Source organism: Canis lupus, chromosome 26 (assembly GCF_003254725.2).
Source record: "Canis lupus dingo isolate Sandy chromosome 26, ASM325472v2, whole genome shotgun sequence".
NCBI classification, from domain to species: domain Eukaryota; kingdom Metazoa; phylum Chordata; class Mammalia; order Carnivora; family Canidae; genus Canis; species Canis lupus.
The window spans coordinates 26,342,515-26,360,260 of NC_064268.1; the positions used below are offsets into that span (position 1 = coordinate 26,342,515).

Here is a 17,746-nt window from a genome sequence, read left to right on the forward strand (position 1 = left end):
GCACAAATCTGGGACAGGTGTATAGTGATTCCACCTGCAGCCTCACAATGACTTTGTCACTGAGTTTAAATCAATCTTCCTGAGAGGAACATTGTGTAAAAGAGTCCACAAGAACCTTCAGCAAGTTTGCCTCTTGTGCTCTGATGTCAGTGGCACACACAGCCTCAGCTGGCAGGGCTCCTGCAGTCTTGTGACCATGTGCTGGGAAGAGAGCCCTTAGGAGGGAATCCCTGCTCATGGTGTGTGGGGAACTATTGTGACAACCAAGTATAAGTAGGGACAGGTGACAATATTCTCAGTGTATTATTTACTAGGAATGAACTCAAGGGCTTCTACCCACCTGGAAAGAATTCTCGCTGTCTCCTCATTGATATACAAACCTCAGTTGAAGGAATCCTCTAGAACTCAGGAGAAATCACATAATGAAGAAAACATGGCATCTTTCACAGAAGGTTCCAAATGTCCATAGAGACCCATCACTACTCTGGATTTGATGATGATACAAGAGGAGTTGGCATAGAGACACCACCTCAGTCCTGACTCAAGAACACCCACAAGGCTGTGGATACATTTACCCCTGAGGAGTCTAAATAAAGCAGAAAATTTGTCCTCAGGTTATAGGAGGTTACATAAGGGGACTCCTGACCTGGCCCTAAAGCAGTGGACAGAGCAGTGGGGAGGCACACTTTGTTTTAGATGGGCTCCGATCACCAAGTGACACAATAATGTATCTGGGATTGGACACCAGGGGGTGATGGGGTCCATTTCTGAAGAGTCAGGGTGATTATACCTGGGACCTGCCACCAGGCACTGCCTGTGTCCTCTGCTCAGGACTCACAGCTGGGACCTCCCTACCTCAGGTTTCTACACAGCCCCTCCCCTCCCCTGCCCACACCCTTCACATCCCCAGGAAGTGGGACTTGACCCAGGGCCACTGAGGGATCAGACAACTGGGGTCTCATTTGCATGGAAAGGCCCCTCCCTTTCTCAGAGAATGAAGAGGGGAAGGGAGAGATGAGGGGAGGCTCTGCTCAGCTGTGGGACCACTGAAGGCAGGATCAGTGATGACCTCCACCATGGCCTGGTCCCCTCTCCTACTCACCCTCCTTGCTCATTTCACAGGTGACTGGATTTGGGGACAGTGAAGGGGCCCTGGGAGGACTTGTGGGGTCCTGAATCCTTCTCTTGTCTCCAGACCCCAGCATCACTCTGTCTGTGTCTCTCCCCCTTGCAGGGTCCTGGGCCCAGTCTGTGCTGACTCAGCCAGCCTCCGTGTCTGGGTCCCTGGGCCAGAGGGTCACCATTTCCTGCACTGGAAGCAGCTCCAACGTTGGTTATAGCAGTAATGTGGGCTGGTACCAGCAGTTCCCAGGAACAGGCCCCAGAACCATCATCTATTATGATAGTAGCCGACCCTCGGGGGTCCCCGATCGATTCTCTGGCTCCAAGTCTGGCAGCACAGCCACCCTGACCATCTCTGGGCTCCAGGCTGAGGATGAGGCTGATTATTACTGCTCATCTTGGGACAACAGTCTCAAAGCTCCCACGGCGCTCCAGGCCTATGGGGAAGTGAGACAAAAACCTACTTGCCATCTGCAATGTGAGTGAGCGCCCCAGAAGCTACCTGCTTGGGCTCCCCCTGGGTTTCTCCTTATTCTTTGCCTGATGCCCTGGGCCCAGTTCCGTCCTCAGAACCCACCTGAGAATGGAGACTACTTCATCATCTCTGACATCAGAGTCACTCAGAGTAGCCCCATTTGTACAGAGAGAGTCTCAAAGGATACAGAAAGTTTTGTCCTCATGAGCTGGGACAGGTTTTTCTAGACTAGTGAACATTCACTTATCATCTTCTGATTTTTCAGTAAATGAAACACTCATAAGTCATGAAGCTGTCATGGTCCCCATCCCGCTCTGCTGATGCACATGTCAGCACTCTTTGCAGCTGGGATCATTATTCCCTTAACTTCAACCAGATGATCAGTTCTCATTATTTGATGTTTACATGGAACACATAAATCAATGCCACACAAAATTATAAAAGGTAAAAAAATAGCTTTAGAGAAAAAAACCAATGTGCTTGCTTATTGAAACTTACTTGATATTCACAGCTGAAAGCAATAAAAAATCTGCACCCTGATTTTTATACCAGCTTTTTATAAAATGACCAGACTTGAGGTAAGAAAAATGTCCTTAAAAGTTATGTTAGTAAATTGAACACCAATAAAAAATAAATTAAAAAATAAATAAATAAATAAAGGCCACAAACCGAGGCAAATAGATCTGAAATATATAAAACAGGTATAAAAAAAAGTTATGTATATTCATAGAGGGTGATATTAGTCAATATTTAAAGGAAACAAGTTGTGAAATTCAAAAATATGCATGAATACATATTCTGGCCCTCTGTCCCTTTCGGTGCCTTCGGGAACACCAATTAAACGTAGGTTTTTCTTTCTCAGGCTGTCGTTTATTTCCCTTAATCTGTCTTCATGGTCTTTTAACTGTCTGTCTCTTTTTTCCTCAGTTTCCCTCTTTGCCATCAACTTATCTTCTATGTCACTCACTCGTTCTTCCACCTCGTTAACCCTCATCGTTAGGACTTCTAGCTTGGATTGCATCTCATTCAATTGATTTTTAATTTCTGCCTGATTAGCTCTAATTTCTGCAGTCATGAAGTCTCTTGAGTCCTTTATGCTTTTTTCTAGAGCCACCAATAGCTGTATAATAGTGCTTCTGAATTGGCTTTCTGACATTGAATTGCAATCCAGATTTTGTAACTCTGTGGGAGAGGACTGTTTCTGATTCTTTCTTTTGATGTGAGGTTTTCCTTCTAGTCATTCTGCTCAGTGCAGAGTGGCCAAAAGCAAGTTGTATTGGGAAAATGAGAAAAAGAGAGGAGAGAAAGAAGGAAAGAAAAGAGAAAGAGAAAAAAAAGGAATAAAAAAAAGAAAAAAGAAAAAGAGATAGAAAAAGAAAGAAAGGGAAAAAAGGGTGGGGGAAGGAAACAAATCAAAAAGCAAAAAAAAAAAAAATTAAAAAAAAGAACCATGGGGGAGTATCTTCTGATTGTGTATACTTTAAGTCTCTTGACTTCCCCTGGAACTTGTCTGTCTAGCTGGTCTTCTGGGGAAGGGGCCTGTTGTGCTGATTTTCAGGTGTTAGCACTTGGGGGAGCTGCTCTGCCTCCTGCCTGGTGCAGGGCTCAGTGGGGGTTGTTTACCCCGTGAGGCCCCAGGAGGAACAACCCCAGTGTCAGCGGCAGCTGGGAAGATTGGACAGCCACATGCAGAAGAATGAAACTAGACCACTCTCTTGCACCATACACAAAGATGAACTCAAAATGGATGAAAGATCTAAATATGAGACAAGATTCCATCAAAATCCTAGAGAAGAACACAGGCAACACCCTTTTTGAACTTGGCCACAGTAACTTCTTGCAAGATACATCCACGAAGGCAAAAGAAACAAAAGCAAAAATGAACTATTGGGACTTCATCAAGACAAGAAGCTTTTGCACAGCAAAGGATACAGTCAACAAAACTAAAAGACAACCTACAGAATGGGAGAAGATATTTGCAAATGACGTATCAGATAAAGGGCTAGTTTCCAAGATCTATAAAGAACTTCTTAAACTCAACACCAAAGAAACAAACAATCCAATCATGAAATTGGCAAAAGACATGAAGAGAAATCTCACAGAGGAAGACATAGACATGGCCAACATGCACATGAGAAACTGCTCTGCATCATTTGCCATCAGGGAAATACAAATCCAAACCACAATGAGATACCACCTCACACCAGTGAGAATGGGGAAAATTAACAAAGCAGGAAACCACAAATGTTGGAGAGGATGTGGAGAAAAGGGAACCCTCTTACACTGTTGGTGGGAATGTGAACTGGTGCAGCCACTCTGGAAAACTGTGTGGAGGTTCCTCAAACAGTTAAAAATAGACCTGCCCTACAACCCAGCAATTGCACTGTTGGGGATTTACCCCAAAGATTCAGATGCAATGAAACGTCAGGACACCTGCACCCCGATGTTTCTAGCAGCATTGTCCACAATAGCCAAACTGTGGAAGGAGCCTCGGTGTCCATCGAAAGATGAATGGATAAAGAAGATGTGGTTTATGTATACAATGGAATATTACTCAGCTATTAGAAATGACAAATACCCACCATTTGCTTCAACGTGGATGGAAATGGAGGGTATTATGCTGAGTGAAGTAAGTCAGTCGGAGAAGGACAAACATTATATGTTCTCATTCATTTGGGGAATATAAATAATAGTGAAAGGGAATATAAGGGAAGGGAGAAGAAATATGTGGGAAATATCAGAAAGGTGACAGAACGTAAAGACTCCTAACTCTGGGAAATGAACTAGGGGTGGTAGAAGGGGAGGAGGGCAGGGGGTGGGAGTGAATGGGTGACGGGCACTGGTGGTTATTCTGTATGTTGGTAAATTGAACACCAATAAAAAATATATATGCATGAGTATTCACTGCACATTTCTTAGGGAAGAAGAATATACGACAGGGCTACATTCAACATCACTGGAATTTCATTGTATTTTGGAAAAGGCGGGAATCTAGAGGTGGTAAGGAGGCCAGGGATTGACAGCAGGTGGAGGAAGGAGGAGGGTGAGTGTGTGAGGTGACTGTATTCGTGGTGTTGTCACTCTCCTACACGGCACTGTGATGGTGGCCACACCACACTGCTGTGTTGTCACAAATCAGTAAACTGTACCCCAGAGCCACAGCACCTTCGTGCAGGCAGAGAATGTCATCTAGGAGTCTGGGATCCATGATGGGGTACAGGTGACATCATCCCATCCACTGCTCCAAGGAGGTGTGACCCCGTGTCCTTGAAAGGGCTAGGACAGGAAGGAAGGGACCTGAGGGAATTTTAACAGACAGTTTGAAAAGGAAGCAAAGAAACTTCACATGAGCCCCTTAGTCCAGATGACAGAGTGTGTCCCCAGGGCTGAGGGGTCAGTCATTGTGATGTGTTGGAGCCTTTCCTGGAATTGAACCACAACGTCCAAGGGCACAGGTGGTGAGAGTCAGTGTTGTCCCTTCAGGAACAGAAGGTCCTGTGAGGGTCTCGGCCTCTCCATAACCAATATCAAGGTCTGACCTGCCGTTGTGATTCTGGTGACGACTGCAGGAGGTCCTTCAACTACAACTCAGGAAACTTTGAAAAGTAAGGCTTGATCATCTATAAACCTGTAATTATAGCACACACCTGGGGCCACAGACAAGGAGATCGTAGAGACAGAGCCATCCTGTGGCCTCCTCACCAGGAGTTTGGACAGAGGCACATCTGACAGAGGAAAGGGCTGGGGTGAGAGACAGATACAGAGAGAGACCAGGCTTCGGGGACCCACACTGGAGTCCATGGCGGCAGCATCACTGATGTCTTTGTCCATGTGCTCCCTGCCCTGGGGATGGTCCTGACCCTGAGCCTCACTCTGTTCCTGGAGAAGCAGTGGAGCAGTGGGGACAGTTGGAGACAGTCCCCAGGGAGGACCCACAGGAGGGGACTCTGAGCCATTTGGGGTCATGAGGTGCAGCCTCAGGAAGGCTGGGTGTGACCTGGGTGTGGCCTGTCCTCCATGCACAATGGGTCGGGACCCACAGCACTGGAGTCAGGATGTCTCTGTTCCGGGCTCCTGTCCCCTCATCAGTCAGGGGGCCCAGGGCTGGGGCAGCAGGGGACTGGGGCCTGCCCCTGGGTCCATGGGATCCTTGCAGTTGAGAAGGCAGCCCCTGCATGTGTTTATGTCCAGGGCCCACCTGCTGTCAGCTCCAGGCCCCCACAGCTCAGGGGGAATCCTTCCAGGCCCCTCCCATGACTGAAATCTGGGAGAAGAATTTGGGATCAGAGTGTATACCAGGATATATTCTCCTCCTCCCAGGGGCTGAAGGGATGAGTGAGAGCCCCCAGCTCTGTCTTCCTGTGGCTGGGGTCCTGGGGATGTGCAGGTGGGTGCAGAGGTTGGGGTTCATCTCCATCCCCACTTCATGACACCCACTGTCCAGAGCACGGCATCCTGACCTTGGACATTCAGCTCATGCTCCTCCTTGACTCCTCCTACCCCTGGATTGTGAAGGTCTGCAAACATCCCCCTAACACATGCTCACTCTCCTCAGCCTTGCCTGAACATTCCCGTGGGGACCGAGGAACGCTACCTCCAGGACTCCTGTCCCCCTGCTGCACCCAAGGAGGGGACTCTGGGTCTGTCCCAGGCTCCTGTACCCCCTGCCCGGCCACATCCACCCTGGGGCCTGCTCACCAGGCCTGCACACCAGCCTCGGGCCACGGGCACTGCTCCTGCTGCTCAAGGTCTGGGGCCCCCATTTCTGAGCTAGGAAATCAGTGTTTGTGCTCCTTCCCCAGATCTTCTACTCCTTCATGCACAGAGAAGCCTCTCCCTACCTGAGGCTCCCCTGCAGTGACAGCAGCACCCTCTGAAGGGCCTGTCATAGCAGAGACCCCAGTTCACACAGTCCTTTTCCCCCTTCTCTCCCCGCCTTCCTCCTGCTGCACAGGCCTGAGTGGCTCCTGGGAGCACAGCTGCTTGCATCCCCACCTGCTGTGTTCCTGCCTCAGTTGCTCTGCCCTGACAACTTGGTATCTTCAGTCCTGCCCTGTTCTCTCTGCCCTCCCATCCCATGGCCACCTTGTCACCAGGTACTTGTGTTTCTGTGAAATCACTGCCCCCCATCCTGGTTTGAGGATCTTTATGCCCTGTTTTGATTTTCTCTTCTATTACTCTTGGTGCAGGACATGGTTACTCCTCTCTTGAGATGAACTTGATAGGCCCTCTGAGCAGCTCCCTAAATGTCCCAGGAGGTGGGATAGGCTCAATCATTTGCATGACTTATATTTTGTAGACATTCACACACTCACAGGAGTGATTATAGCTGGATGACTGGTCCCTCCATGTGGGAAGCTCTCAACCACAGACAGTGTATCCATGTTCCTTGCATCAGACCCCACAGGCTGCTTCACACAGTCTTTCAGGTCATTGCTGAGAGCTGGTGACACAGCTCTGAATGTTAACCTCAGGACACTGAGGACCCGGAGAGGGACATGTAACCAGCAGGTGGCACAGTGCATCTCCTGGGCCCTGCAGGAGGACCCTCCCAGCTGGGGGAGCCCCCGGACCCCAGGGCTGGGCAGAGGCTGAGACCCCAACAGTCTGGTGCCCTCAGGGCCTGGCAGAGGCTCCTGGGCAGGGTCTTGTGGGGGTTCCCACAGCTGCTCCCTCCACCCATCCCTGTTTCCCACTCTGAGCAGAGCCTGTTCTCAGCCTTCTTGTCCTCAGGTCCTACCTCTGCTCCTGAATCACTAATCAAGTGGAGTCTGAGAGTCAGGCCGAAGGTGCAAATTTGCATAAAAAGCACTTTCATTTCTCTGGGTCAGCAGTGAGATATGACACTCCTGGGACAGGCCAGTCCCACCGTGGTGGCGGGGTCTCTGGTGACATGGCCTGGATACCCGTCCTCCTCCTGTTCCTGTCTCTTTGTTCACGTAGGGACAAAATCTGACTTCTGGGGGAGCTTCAAAGATGTTATCAGCCCCTACGACTGAGAACCATCTGGCAAAAATGCCCTATCATTCATACATGTCCGTGTTTGTAGGTACCCTATCCCAGCCTCTGCTACCCAGCCACCCCCTTCTCTGCGTCTCCAGGTACTACAGCCAGACCCACCTGCACCCTGAGCAGTGGCAACAGTGTTGGCAGCTGTTCCTTATAACGGCTCCCACAAAGACAGAGGGCCCTCCCTGGTATCTGCTGAGGTTCCCCTCTAATAGACACCATGTCTCTGGATCCACACATACCTTGGCCAATGCAGGGCTCCTGCTCATCACTGTGCTGCTGCCTGAGGACTAGTCTATCAGTGGGGGTGGAGGACTAGGACTATTACTGGGATGCTCTGCTTTGGATGCCAAATGGAGAACATCTTTTTAAGGAGGAAGCAACTGTCTTTTTTAAATGCTGTGGATACAGCTCATGGCATCATTACTTATATTTTCTCAGGTAGTGAGGATGTGAGACAACTACTCCTGGGCCCACAGGCCTTTGTGTGAGCCTCTTTTATTAAGAAGCTTCTGTGAATGTCCTTTCAGGAAGAGCACTGTGTTGGGAGGAGTGATACACAGATTCTGCTATTGACTGAGACACTACAGGTGTCCCAGGTGCACACGCAGATGAAGGAATAGAGCTCAGCTGCAAATACGCCATCTTGCCCCCTCCCCCTTAATGGTTCATTTTCTAATGTAAAACCTTGTCATGTACTTACTTGCAATCAGTATATCTCCCTTGCTGATATGTCCTCAGTTTAAAAAAAAAGTCTATATTTTATGTTCTCATTTTTGAAATTCTAGAATTTGTTATATATATTCTGTGCACATCTTGAGATTAAATGAAAAGACAGAATAATGACAGGAATAGTCCTTCTATCTGCAAGGCCAACTGCTCAGGGTGATATGAGAGACAAGAACCAAACCTGACAAACTGGAAGTCGATGCAAAGGCTCCCTTGTTGTGATGTTTTTTAATGGAAGGGTCATTAAAACTTGGATTCAAGGAAAGAAAGGATCATCAGGAAGTTACCATACTCTAGGGGTAGAGATCTAGACATGAAAGTGGAGAAAGAAATTCTTTTTAAAAATAGGGAGATATGCAAGAGGACAAGCAATATCCAGTTCTTGCAGGAGAAAGAAGGAAGGAAGGAAGGAAGGAAGGAAGGAAGGAAGGAAGGAAGGAAGGAAGGAAGGAAGGAAGGAAAAAAGAAGGAAAGAAGGAAGGAAAGGAGGAAGAGTTCCCTAATCAATGACTGATACAAACTGAATCTTCCTCCCGGATCCATTCTAAGGTCACTTTCCTGACCTGGAGCTCCCTCTCCAGGGACCCCACGTGCTCTTTTCCCAAGACTCCCTTGAAGTCCCTGCTTCTGTTCCCCAGGACCCCTGCGCTGACTTTGGCTGCCAGTGACTTGCCTTCAAGCTTGGGGAGAGGAAGGGAAGGGAAGAAGCTGAGGGTTGGAGACTCTGGGTCTCAGCTCCTGGATCCACAGGACTGGAAAGCATGAATGAAGCCTTATTTGGTAACAGAGAGCTTCTCTGAATGGTTCCCCAAGTGCCCTGGGTGACCTCTCCTTGTCTTCCCTCCCTTTATCCACAGGATCTGACCGCAGGGGTCTCAGGCACACACAGGCTCTCCTGAGAGATTTGTGGGTGCAAGCTCTTCACTCCTTAGGGCAATACAGGGGATGAGCATGTATGACAGCCTTCCTGCTTGGGAGGAGCTGGACCCTTACCAGTGACCAAAGGGATTCCACTGCCATGATGACACCTGCCCAATATCCTCGACACATATGGCATTAACTATCACCTCCACCTGCTGGTTCTGTTGTCCTCTCCTCACTCAGTGTAGCCTCTTTCATCTCCCAATGTGAGCTGAAATTTGTATTTTATTCCCTCTGTCCCTCTGCTCACAGATACAGGAGGACATTGTTCCTATGGAAACTTGTCCTCAGCATGTCTGACACATTCTTCATTTATTTTCCCATTTATTTTACTGCCATGGATTCCTTTTTTTTAGATGTTATTTTTTTTAATAAATAAATTTATTTTTTATTGGTGTTCAATTTGCCAACATACAGAATAACACCCAGTGCTCATCCCGTCAGGTGCCCCCCTCAGTGCCCATCACCCATTCACCCCCACCCTCTGCCCTCCTCCTCTTCCACCTCCCCTAGTTTGTTTCCCAGAGTTAGGAGTCTTTATGTTCTGCCTGCACACACTCTACTTGTCTGATGTGATTCTAGTGTAGCAACAGGATATCTGGCTCAAGGGACCCGGTCTGCTGTCTGTCACTTCCTGTGCCAGGTCTCCACATCCACAAGGAGGATGATTTGCACATGGGTCTACCCCACAGCCTTCTGCACCCAGCTCACCCCTGGGTTACTGACACACGTCAGTGAGATGGGCCAATTTCAAAGGAAAATTTGAGGCTCAAGGCCAGGGACTCTAGGGGACTTAAGAGAATGGAAAGCCCCAGGGATGCTCATGAAATGTTGAGCCTGAACCAACAAATTTGGGTTATAGGCCCATGGATGAGCTTCTGCTACAGCTGAAACCAGGTCCATGGGGAATCCTGTAAGTAGTTTCCTGAGCCCACAGTTATTGACTCTGTCCTCTGTCCCCTCAGAATCGATTGAGTCTTTTACACAATCCCAGGAGTTAGGGCTGTGGAAGGTCCAGGGAGAAATCCTCCACAGGTGCATGTCTCACTCCCCAAGGAGGAATCTCCTGGTGAGCCCAGGTCCCAGGTCACCTCCTCCTTCACATGAGCAGTAGAAACACAGGGGCAGTATGGCAGTGGTACCACAGCTTCCACAGCTTCCACACAGAGCCCCCATATAATGACACAGGACAGTAGTAGGGAAGCATTCAGGTGTTCAAGCTTGATTCTCCAGATCCAGATGTGATGAGAGAGACTCTGATGAGAGTATGATCATCATTGCTGCAGAGCATTATACAACCAAATGTCACACATGGCTCCTGTTCCACAAGGACGTAGGACAATTTTCAGCCTCCACATCTGTCCTGGTCTTATCCACCTCTCTCCTGCCACTGCCTGGGCTCAGCACCTGCTCAGAATATGGTTTCTAATGTTAGACATCCACTAAAACAAAAGGGCTCCTGTCCCTGACCTGTTTAAGTTTTCAAGGTCAATGGAAACATCTGCCTTTGGAGTACTGGTCTCCCAAGGCAAAAATAGTCACTTTGTTTCCAGAAACAAAATTACCCTCACATGTACTGGGTTGGAATGACAAGAAGGGCAATAGTGTGGGATGCAGCACAAGGCACACCACGTGGCCCTCTGCCCAGCCCTCTACATGTCTCCAGGTGCCATTCTGGGCTTTATTGAGAATTCCTTGACCTCTGAAATCTTAGCAATATGTACCTTCTCTTCTTCTCCTGAGATTAGAGCTTTGCTCAACTCCTGAATATCCAGAGTCTGGGTGGGGAACAGATATGAACAATCACTTACCACAGACGGTACAAAAATGGCATAATAGGTCATTGTGATAGAAATAAAAATAGTTAGGTACCACTAGATTTCTATTAACATGGATAAAATTAGATATGATGACAGTATGAGATGCAGCTATGGATGTTGGTCAGCAGAATACTCCATTACTGGTGGTAACACCAAATGTCCCTGCCAATTTGGAGATGCCTTGGCAGTTTCTTACAAAGTTAAAATTATGCATGATACAATAGAGAAAACACATTCCCATGTATTTCCTGAAATGAGTTACTTTCATCCACGCAAGAATATACACATATATGTTTATTGCTCATTTATTTGATGGTCAAGACCTGAAAGCAACCATCAGGTCCTTCCATAGGGGAATGGATCAACAAGCTCTAGTACATCCATACTCTGAATATGATTCAGTGATGAAAAGACTTGTGTTATCAGAAAAAAAAAAAAGATTTGTGTTATCGGGATGCCTGGATGGCTCAGAGGGTGAGGGTCTGCCTTTGTCTCAGGCCATGATCCTGGAGTCTTGGGATCATGTCCTGCATAGTGCTCTCTGCATGGAGCCTGCTTCTCCCTCTGCCTGTGTGTCTGCCTTTCTCTCTCTGTGTCTCTCAGGAATAAATAAATAAAATCTTAAAAAACGAAAAGGTTTGAGTTATCAAGTGAAATAACATAGGTAGGAAACTTCCATGCATATTTCTAAGTGAAAGAAGCCAACCTGAAGAGGCTGAACAGTGAGCAGTGGGGGATGGGGACAAGAGCCTTGAGCACCATATGGAGCCCAAGGTTGACATGTCTCCCATTCCACCGGAGAGCGTTGGATCTCATCTGTTCCTCAGCTGGGAGCTCTTCTTGTCTCCTTGCCTCTTGCAGGTGCTCCTGCCTCAATCCTGGATGATGCACTCTCCACTCCTGCACTCTTCTTTGCTCATCTGCAGATCAGTCATAGCTCCCAATACAGGCTTGCATGGCCTCAGGACAGGGAATGATTTGCATAGAAGACCCCACCCTGAGAATCAGGGGACAGGTAAAAGGATAAAATTCCTCAGGCCTGGCGGTGGGGCTCAAGAAGCAGAGATTGGGGCATCTGTTCCAGGCTTTGGTCCCTGTTCTCCTCATCCCACTCTTCACTCAAATGGAGAAGACTGAAATGCAGATTTGAAATGGAAGTCATCAAAGTATACCAAATGGATATTATAGAATGGAAAAAGATAACAGATGATACTGAAAAAAGGAAGCTGTAGAAGGACTCAAGAGTAGATGACACTTATTGTTTCTTTGCTTGCTTGTTTGAGGAAACCAAAAATGGGCTACATTCTTTTTATTCAAGTCCCATCCTCATGAATGATCTCCTGAGGCTGTCAGCAGGGGGCGCTGTGCACCTGCTCAGAGCTGGCCAGGCCTGAAACCCACTGAAATGGATCCACCTGCCTGGGCCCTGCACTCGTGCTCACTGCCAGAGGGAGAGATGACAGCAGCTGTCTCCTCCCAGGGGACAAACTCATAGCTCTCACCCATCCCAGAACTCCTCCCTGGATGGAAGCTCCTAGCTGGACTGAGGATCCAGAATCAGATGGCATGGTGGGCTCCTATTTGGACAATATACCAGCAAGCATGCCCTTCATCCCTGGAGCTGAGGAGGAGATAAACAAAACATCCAAAATACAAATAAAAACAAAACCGAGATATGACATCACACCAGTCATAACAGCTAACAGACACAACATAGGAAACAACAGGTGTGGGCAAAGATGCAGATAACGGGGAACCCTCTTGAACTATTGATGGATGTGCAAACTTGTTTGGCGACTCTGGAAAACAATATGGATAATATTCAACAAGTTAAAATTGAACTATCGTATTATACAGCAGTTTCCCTACTAGGTATTTACCCAAATAAAATAATACTAATTCAAAGAGATACATGCTTCCCTAGCTTCATAGTATCATTTTCAACAATACCCAAATTACAGAAAAAGCCAGGTGTTTGTATATAAAGATACATAGAGATATTGGTATAGATATATATGCAATATTACTCAGCCATGAAAAAGAATGAAATATCGTCATTTGCAACAATGTGCATGGAGCTGGAGAGTATAATACTGAGTGAAATAAGCCAATTATAGAATGACAAATATCATATGATTTTAGTCATGTGGAATTTAAGAAACAAAACAAACTACTATAGGGAAAAGAGAGAGAAAAGCCTAGAAAGAGACCCTTAACTATAAAGAACTAACTAATCCTACACATCTATTTGCTGTCTACAAGAGACTCATTTTCGACACAAGGACATCTACAGTCTGAAAATAAAAGGTTGGAGAACCATTTACCATTCAAATGGTCCTCAAAAGAAAGCAGGGGTAGCCATCCTTATATCAGATAAACTAAAATGTACCCCGAAGACTATAGTGAGAGGTGAAGAGGGACACTATCGCATACTTAAAGGATCTATCCAACAAGAGGACTTAACAATCCTCAATATATGCCCGGAATGTAGGAACTGCCAAATATTTAAACCATTTAATAACCAAAGTGAAGAAATACGTAGATAATAATACACTTATACTTGGTGACTTCAATCTAGCTCTTTCTACCCTCGATAGCTCTTCTAAGCACAACATCTCCAAAGAAACGAGAGCTTTAAATGATACCCTGGACCAGATGGATTTCACAGATATCTACAGAACTTTACATCCAAACTCAACTGAATACACATTCTTCTCAAGTGCACATGGAACTTTCTCCAGAATAGACCACATACTGGGTCACAAATTGGGCCTGAACCGATACCAAAAGATTGGGATTGTCCCCTGCATATTCCCCAGACCATAATGCCTTGAAATTAGAACTAAATCACAACAAGAAGTATGGGAGGACCTCAAACCCGTGGAGGTGAAGGACCATTTTGCTAAAAGATGAAAGGGTCAACCAGGAAATTAAGGAAGAATTAAAAAGATTCATGGAAACTAATGAGAATTAAGATACAACTGTTCAAAATCTTTGGGATGCAGCAAAAGCAGTCCTAAGGGGGAAATACATCGCAATACAAGCATCCATTCAAAAACTGGAAAGAACTCAAATACAAAAGCTAACCTTACACATAAAGGAGCTAGAGAAAAAACAGCAGATGGACCACACGCCCAGCAGAAGAAGAGATTTAATTAAAATTCGAGCAGAACTCAATGAAATCGAGACCAGAAGAACTGTGGACCAATTCAACAGAACCAGGAGTTGGTTCTTTGAAAGAATTAAAAAGATAGGGGATCCCTGGGTGGCTCAGCGGTTTGGCACCTGCCTTTGGCCCAGGGCGCGGTCCTGAAGTCCTGGGATCGAGTCCCGTGTCGGGCTCCCTGCATGGAGCCTGCCTCTCCCTCTCCCTCTGCCTGTGTCTCTGCCTCTCTCTCTCTCTATCATGAATAAATAAATAAATCTTTAAAAAAAAGAATTAAAAAGATAGATAAACCATTAGCCAACGTTATTAAAAAGAAGAGAGAGAACACTCAATAAAATCATGAAAGAGAAAGGAGAGATCACTACCAACACCAAGGAAATACAAACGATTTTAAAAACCTATTATAAACAGCTATACGCCAATAAATTAGGCAATCTAGAAGAAATGGACGCATTCCTGGAAGGCCACAGACTACCAAAACTGGAACAGGCAGAAATAGAAAACCTGAACAGGCCAATAACCAGGGAGGAAATTGAAGCATTCATCAAAAACCTCCCAAGACACAAGAGACCAGGGCCAGATGGCTTCCCAGGGGAATTCTATCAAACGTTTAAAGAAGAAATCATACCTATTCTCCTAAAGCTGTTTGGAAAGATAGAAAGAGATGGAGTACTTCCAAATTCATTCTATGAGGCCAGCATCACCTTAATTCCAAAACCAGACAAAGACCCCACCAAAAAGGAGAATTACAGACCAATATCCCTGATGAACATGGATGCAAAAATTCTCAACAAGATACGAGCCAATAGGATCCAACAGCACATAAAGAAAATTATTCACCACGACCAAGTAGAATTTACCCCAGGACACAAGGCTGGTTCAACACTCGTAAAACAATCAATGTGATTCATCATATCAGCAAGAGAAAAACCAAGAACCATATGATCCTCTCATTAGATGCAGAGAAAGCATTTGACAAAATACAGTATGCATTCCTGATCAAAACTCTTCAGAGTGTAGGGAACACTCTGAGGGAACATTCCTCGACATCTTAAAAGACATCAATGAAAAGCCCACAGCAAATATCATTCTCAGTGGGGAAGCACTGGGAGCCTTTCCCCTAATATCAGGAACAAGACAGGGATGTCCACTCTCACCACTGCTATTCAACATAGTACTGGAAGTCCTAGCCTCAGCAATCAGACAACAAAAAGACATTAAAGGCATTCAAATTGGCAAAGAAGAAGTCAAACTCTCCCTCTTCGCCAATGACATGATACTCTACATAGAAAACCCAAAAGCCTCCACCCCAAGATTGCTAGAACTCATACAGCAATTTGGTAGCATGGCAGGATACAAAATCAATGCCCAGAAATCAGTGGCATTTTGATACACTAACAATGAGACTGAAGAAAGAGAAATTAAGGAGTCAATCCCATTTACAAAAGCACCCAAAAGCATAAGATACCTAGGAATAAACCTAACCAAATAGATAAAGGATTTATACCCTATAAACTATAGCACACTTCTGAAAGAAATTGAGGAAGACAGAAAGAGATGGAAAAATATTCCATGCTCATGGATTGGCAGAATTAATATTGTGAAAATGTCAATGTTACCCAGGGCAACTTACACGTTTAATGCAATCCCTATCAAAATACCATGGACTTGCTTCAGAGAGTTAGAACAAATTATTTTAAGATTTGTGTGGAATCAGAAAAGACCCCGAATAGCCAGGGGAATTTTTAAAAAGAAAACCATATCTGGGGGCATCACAATGTCAGATGTCAGGTTGTACTACAAAGCTGTGGTCATGAAGACAGTGTGGTACTGGCACAAAAACAGACACATAGATCAATGGAACAGAATAGAGAACCCTGAAGTGGACCCTGAACTTTATGGTCAACTAATATTCGATAAAGGAGGAAAGACTATCATTGGAAGAAAGACAGTCTCTTCAATAAATGGTGCTGGGAAAATTGGAGATCCACATGCAGAAGAATGAAACTAGACCACTCTTACACCATACACAAAGATAAACTCAAAATGGATGAAAGATCTAAATATGAGACAAGATTCCATCAAAATCCTAGAGGAGAACACAGGCAACACCCTTTTTGAACTTGGCCACAGTAACTTCTTGCAAGATACATCCACGAAGGCAAAAGAAACAAAAGCAAAAATGAACTATTGGGACTTCATCAAGATAAGAAGCTTTTGCACAGCAAAGGATACAGTCAACAAAACTCAAAGACAACCTACAGAATGGGAGAAGATATTTGCAAATGACGTATCAGATAAAGGGCTAGTTTCCAAGATCTATAAAGAACTTCTTAAACTCAACACCAAAGAAACAAACAATCCAATCATCATGAAATGGGCAAAAGACATGAAGAGAAATCTCACAGAGGAAGACATAGACATGGCCAACGTGCACATGAGAAAATGCTCTGCATCACTTGCCATCAGGGAAATACAAATCAAAACCATGATGAGATACCACCTCACACCAGTGAGAATGGGGAAAATTAACAAGGCAGGAAACAACAAATTTGGAGAGGATGTGGAGAAAAGGGAACACTCTTACGCTGCTGGTGGGAATGTGTACTGGTGCAGCCACTCTGGAAAACTATGTGGAGGTTCCTCAAAGAGTTAAAAATAGACCTACCCTATGACCCAGCAATTGCACTGTTGGGGATTTACCCCAAAGATTCAGATGCAATGAAATGCTCGCACACCTGCACCCCGATGTTTCAAGCAGCAATGTCCACGATAGCCAAACTGTGGAAGGAGCCTGGGTGTCCATCGAAAGATGAATGGATAAAGAAGATGTGGTTTATGTATACAATGGAATATTACTCAGCCATTAGAAACGACAAATACGCACCATTTGCTTCAATGTGGATGGAACTGGAGGGTATTATGCTGAGTGAAGTAAGTCAGTCGGAGAAGGACTAACAGTGTATGTTCTCATTCATTTGGGGAATATAAATAACAATGAAAGGGAATATAAGCGAAGGGAGAAGAAAAAGACTCCTAACTCGGGGAAAAGAACTAGGGGTGGTGGAAGGGGAGGAGGGTGGGGGGTGAGGTGGGTGGAGGGATGGTTTAAAAAGGTGACAGAAATTAAGAAGTACACTTGGAATGAGCACCAGGTATTTTATTTACGCTTGCATTACTAAGTTTTACTCTATTACACTGTGTGTTAGCTAAGTGAAATATAAATAAAAACTTAAAGAAAAAAGAAACATCCCAGAGACCAGACCCAGATGTAAGGCCAGGGGAACTTTGAAAAGACCACACCATGATCTAAACTCCTCTCCTCCTTTCTCCCCTCACCTGATGTGGTCACGAATGGACACTGTCCCTACTGATTCCAGTAGACGCTGGCCAAGTCCAGGGTATTTAAAGAAAATAATACTCATAAACCTCCACCCGATTCTCAGCTCCCTTATGACTTGACCATCTCCTTGGACCCAGACTGAGAAAGAGGCTGAGTACTCC

General features: G+C 45.7%; 1 gene segment (V, D, J or C); it reads left to right on the top strand.

Moving 5' to 3' along the window:
* The first annotated feature begins 969 nt into the window (after window positions 1-969).
* Window positions 970-6,474, top strand: LOC125753776 (immunoglobulin lambda variable 1-40-like). The segment is given in 5 exon segments: window positions 970-1,122; window positions 1,235-1,569; window positions 6,153-6,237; window positions 6,299-6,345; window positions 6,400-6,474. Coding segments are annotated over 5 exon segments (600 nt in total).
* Window positions 6,475-17,746: the final 11,272 nt, after the last annotated feature.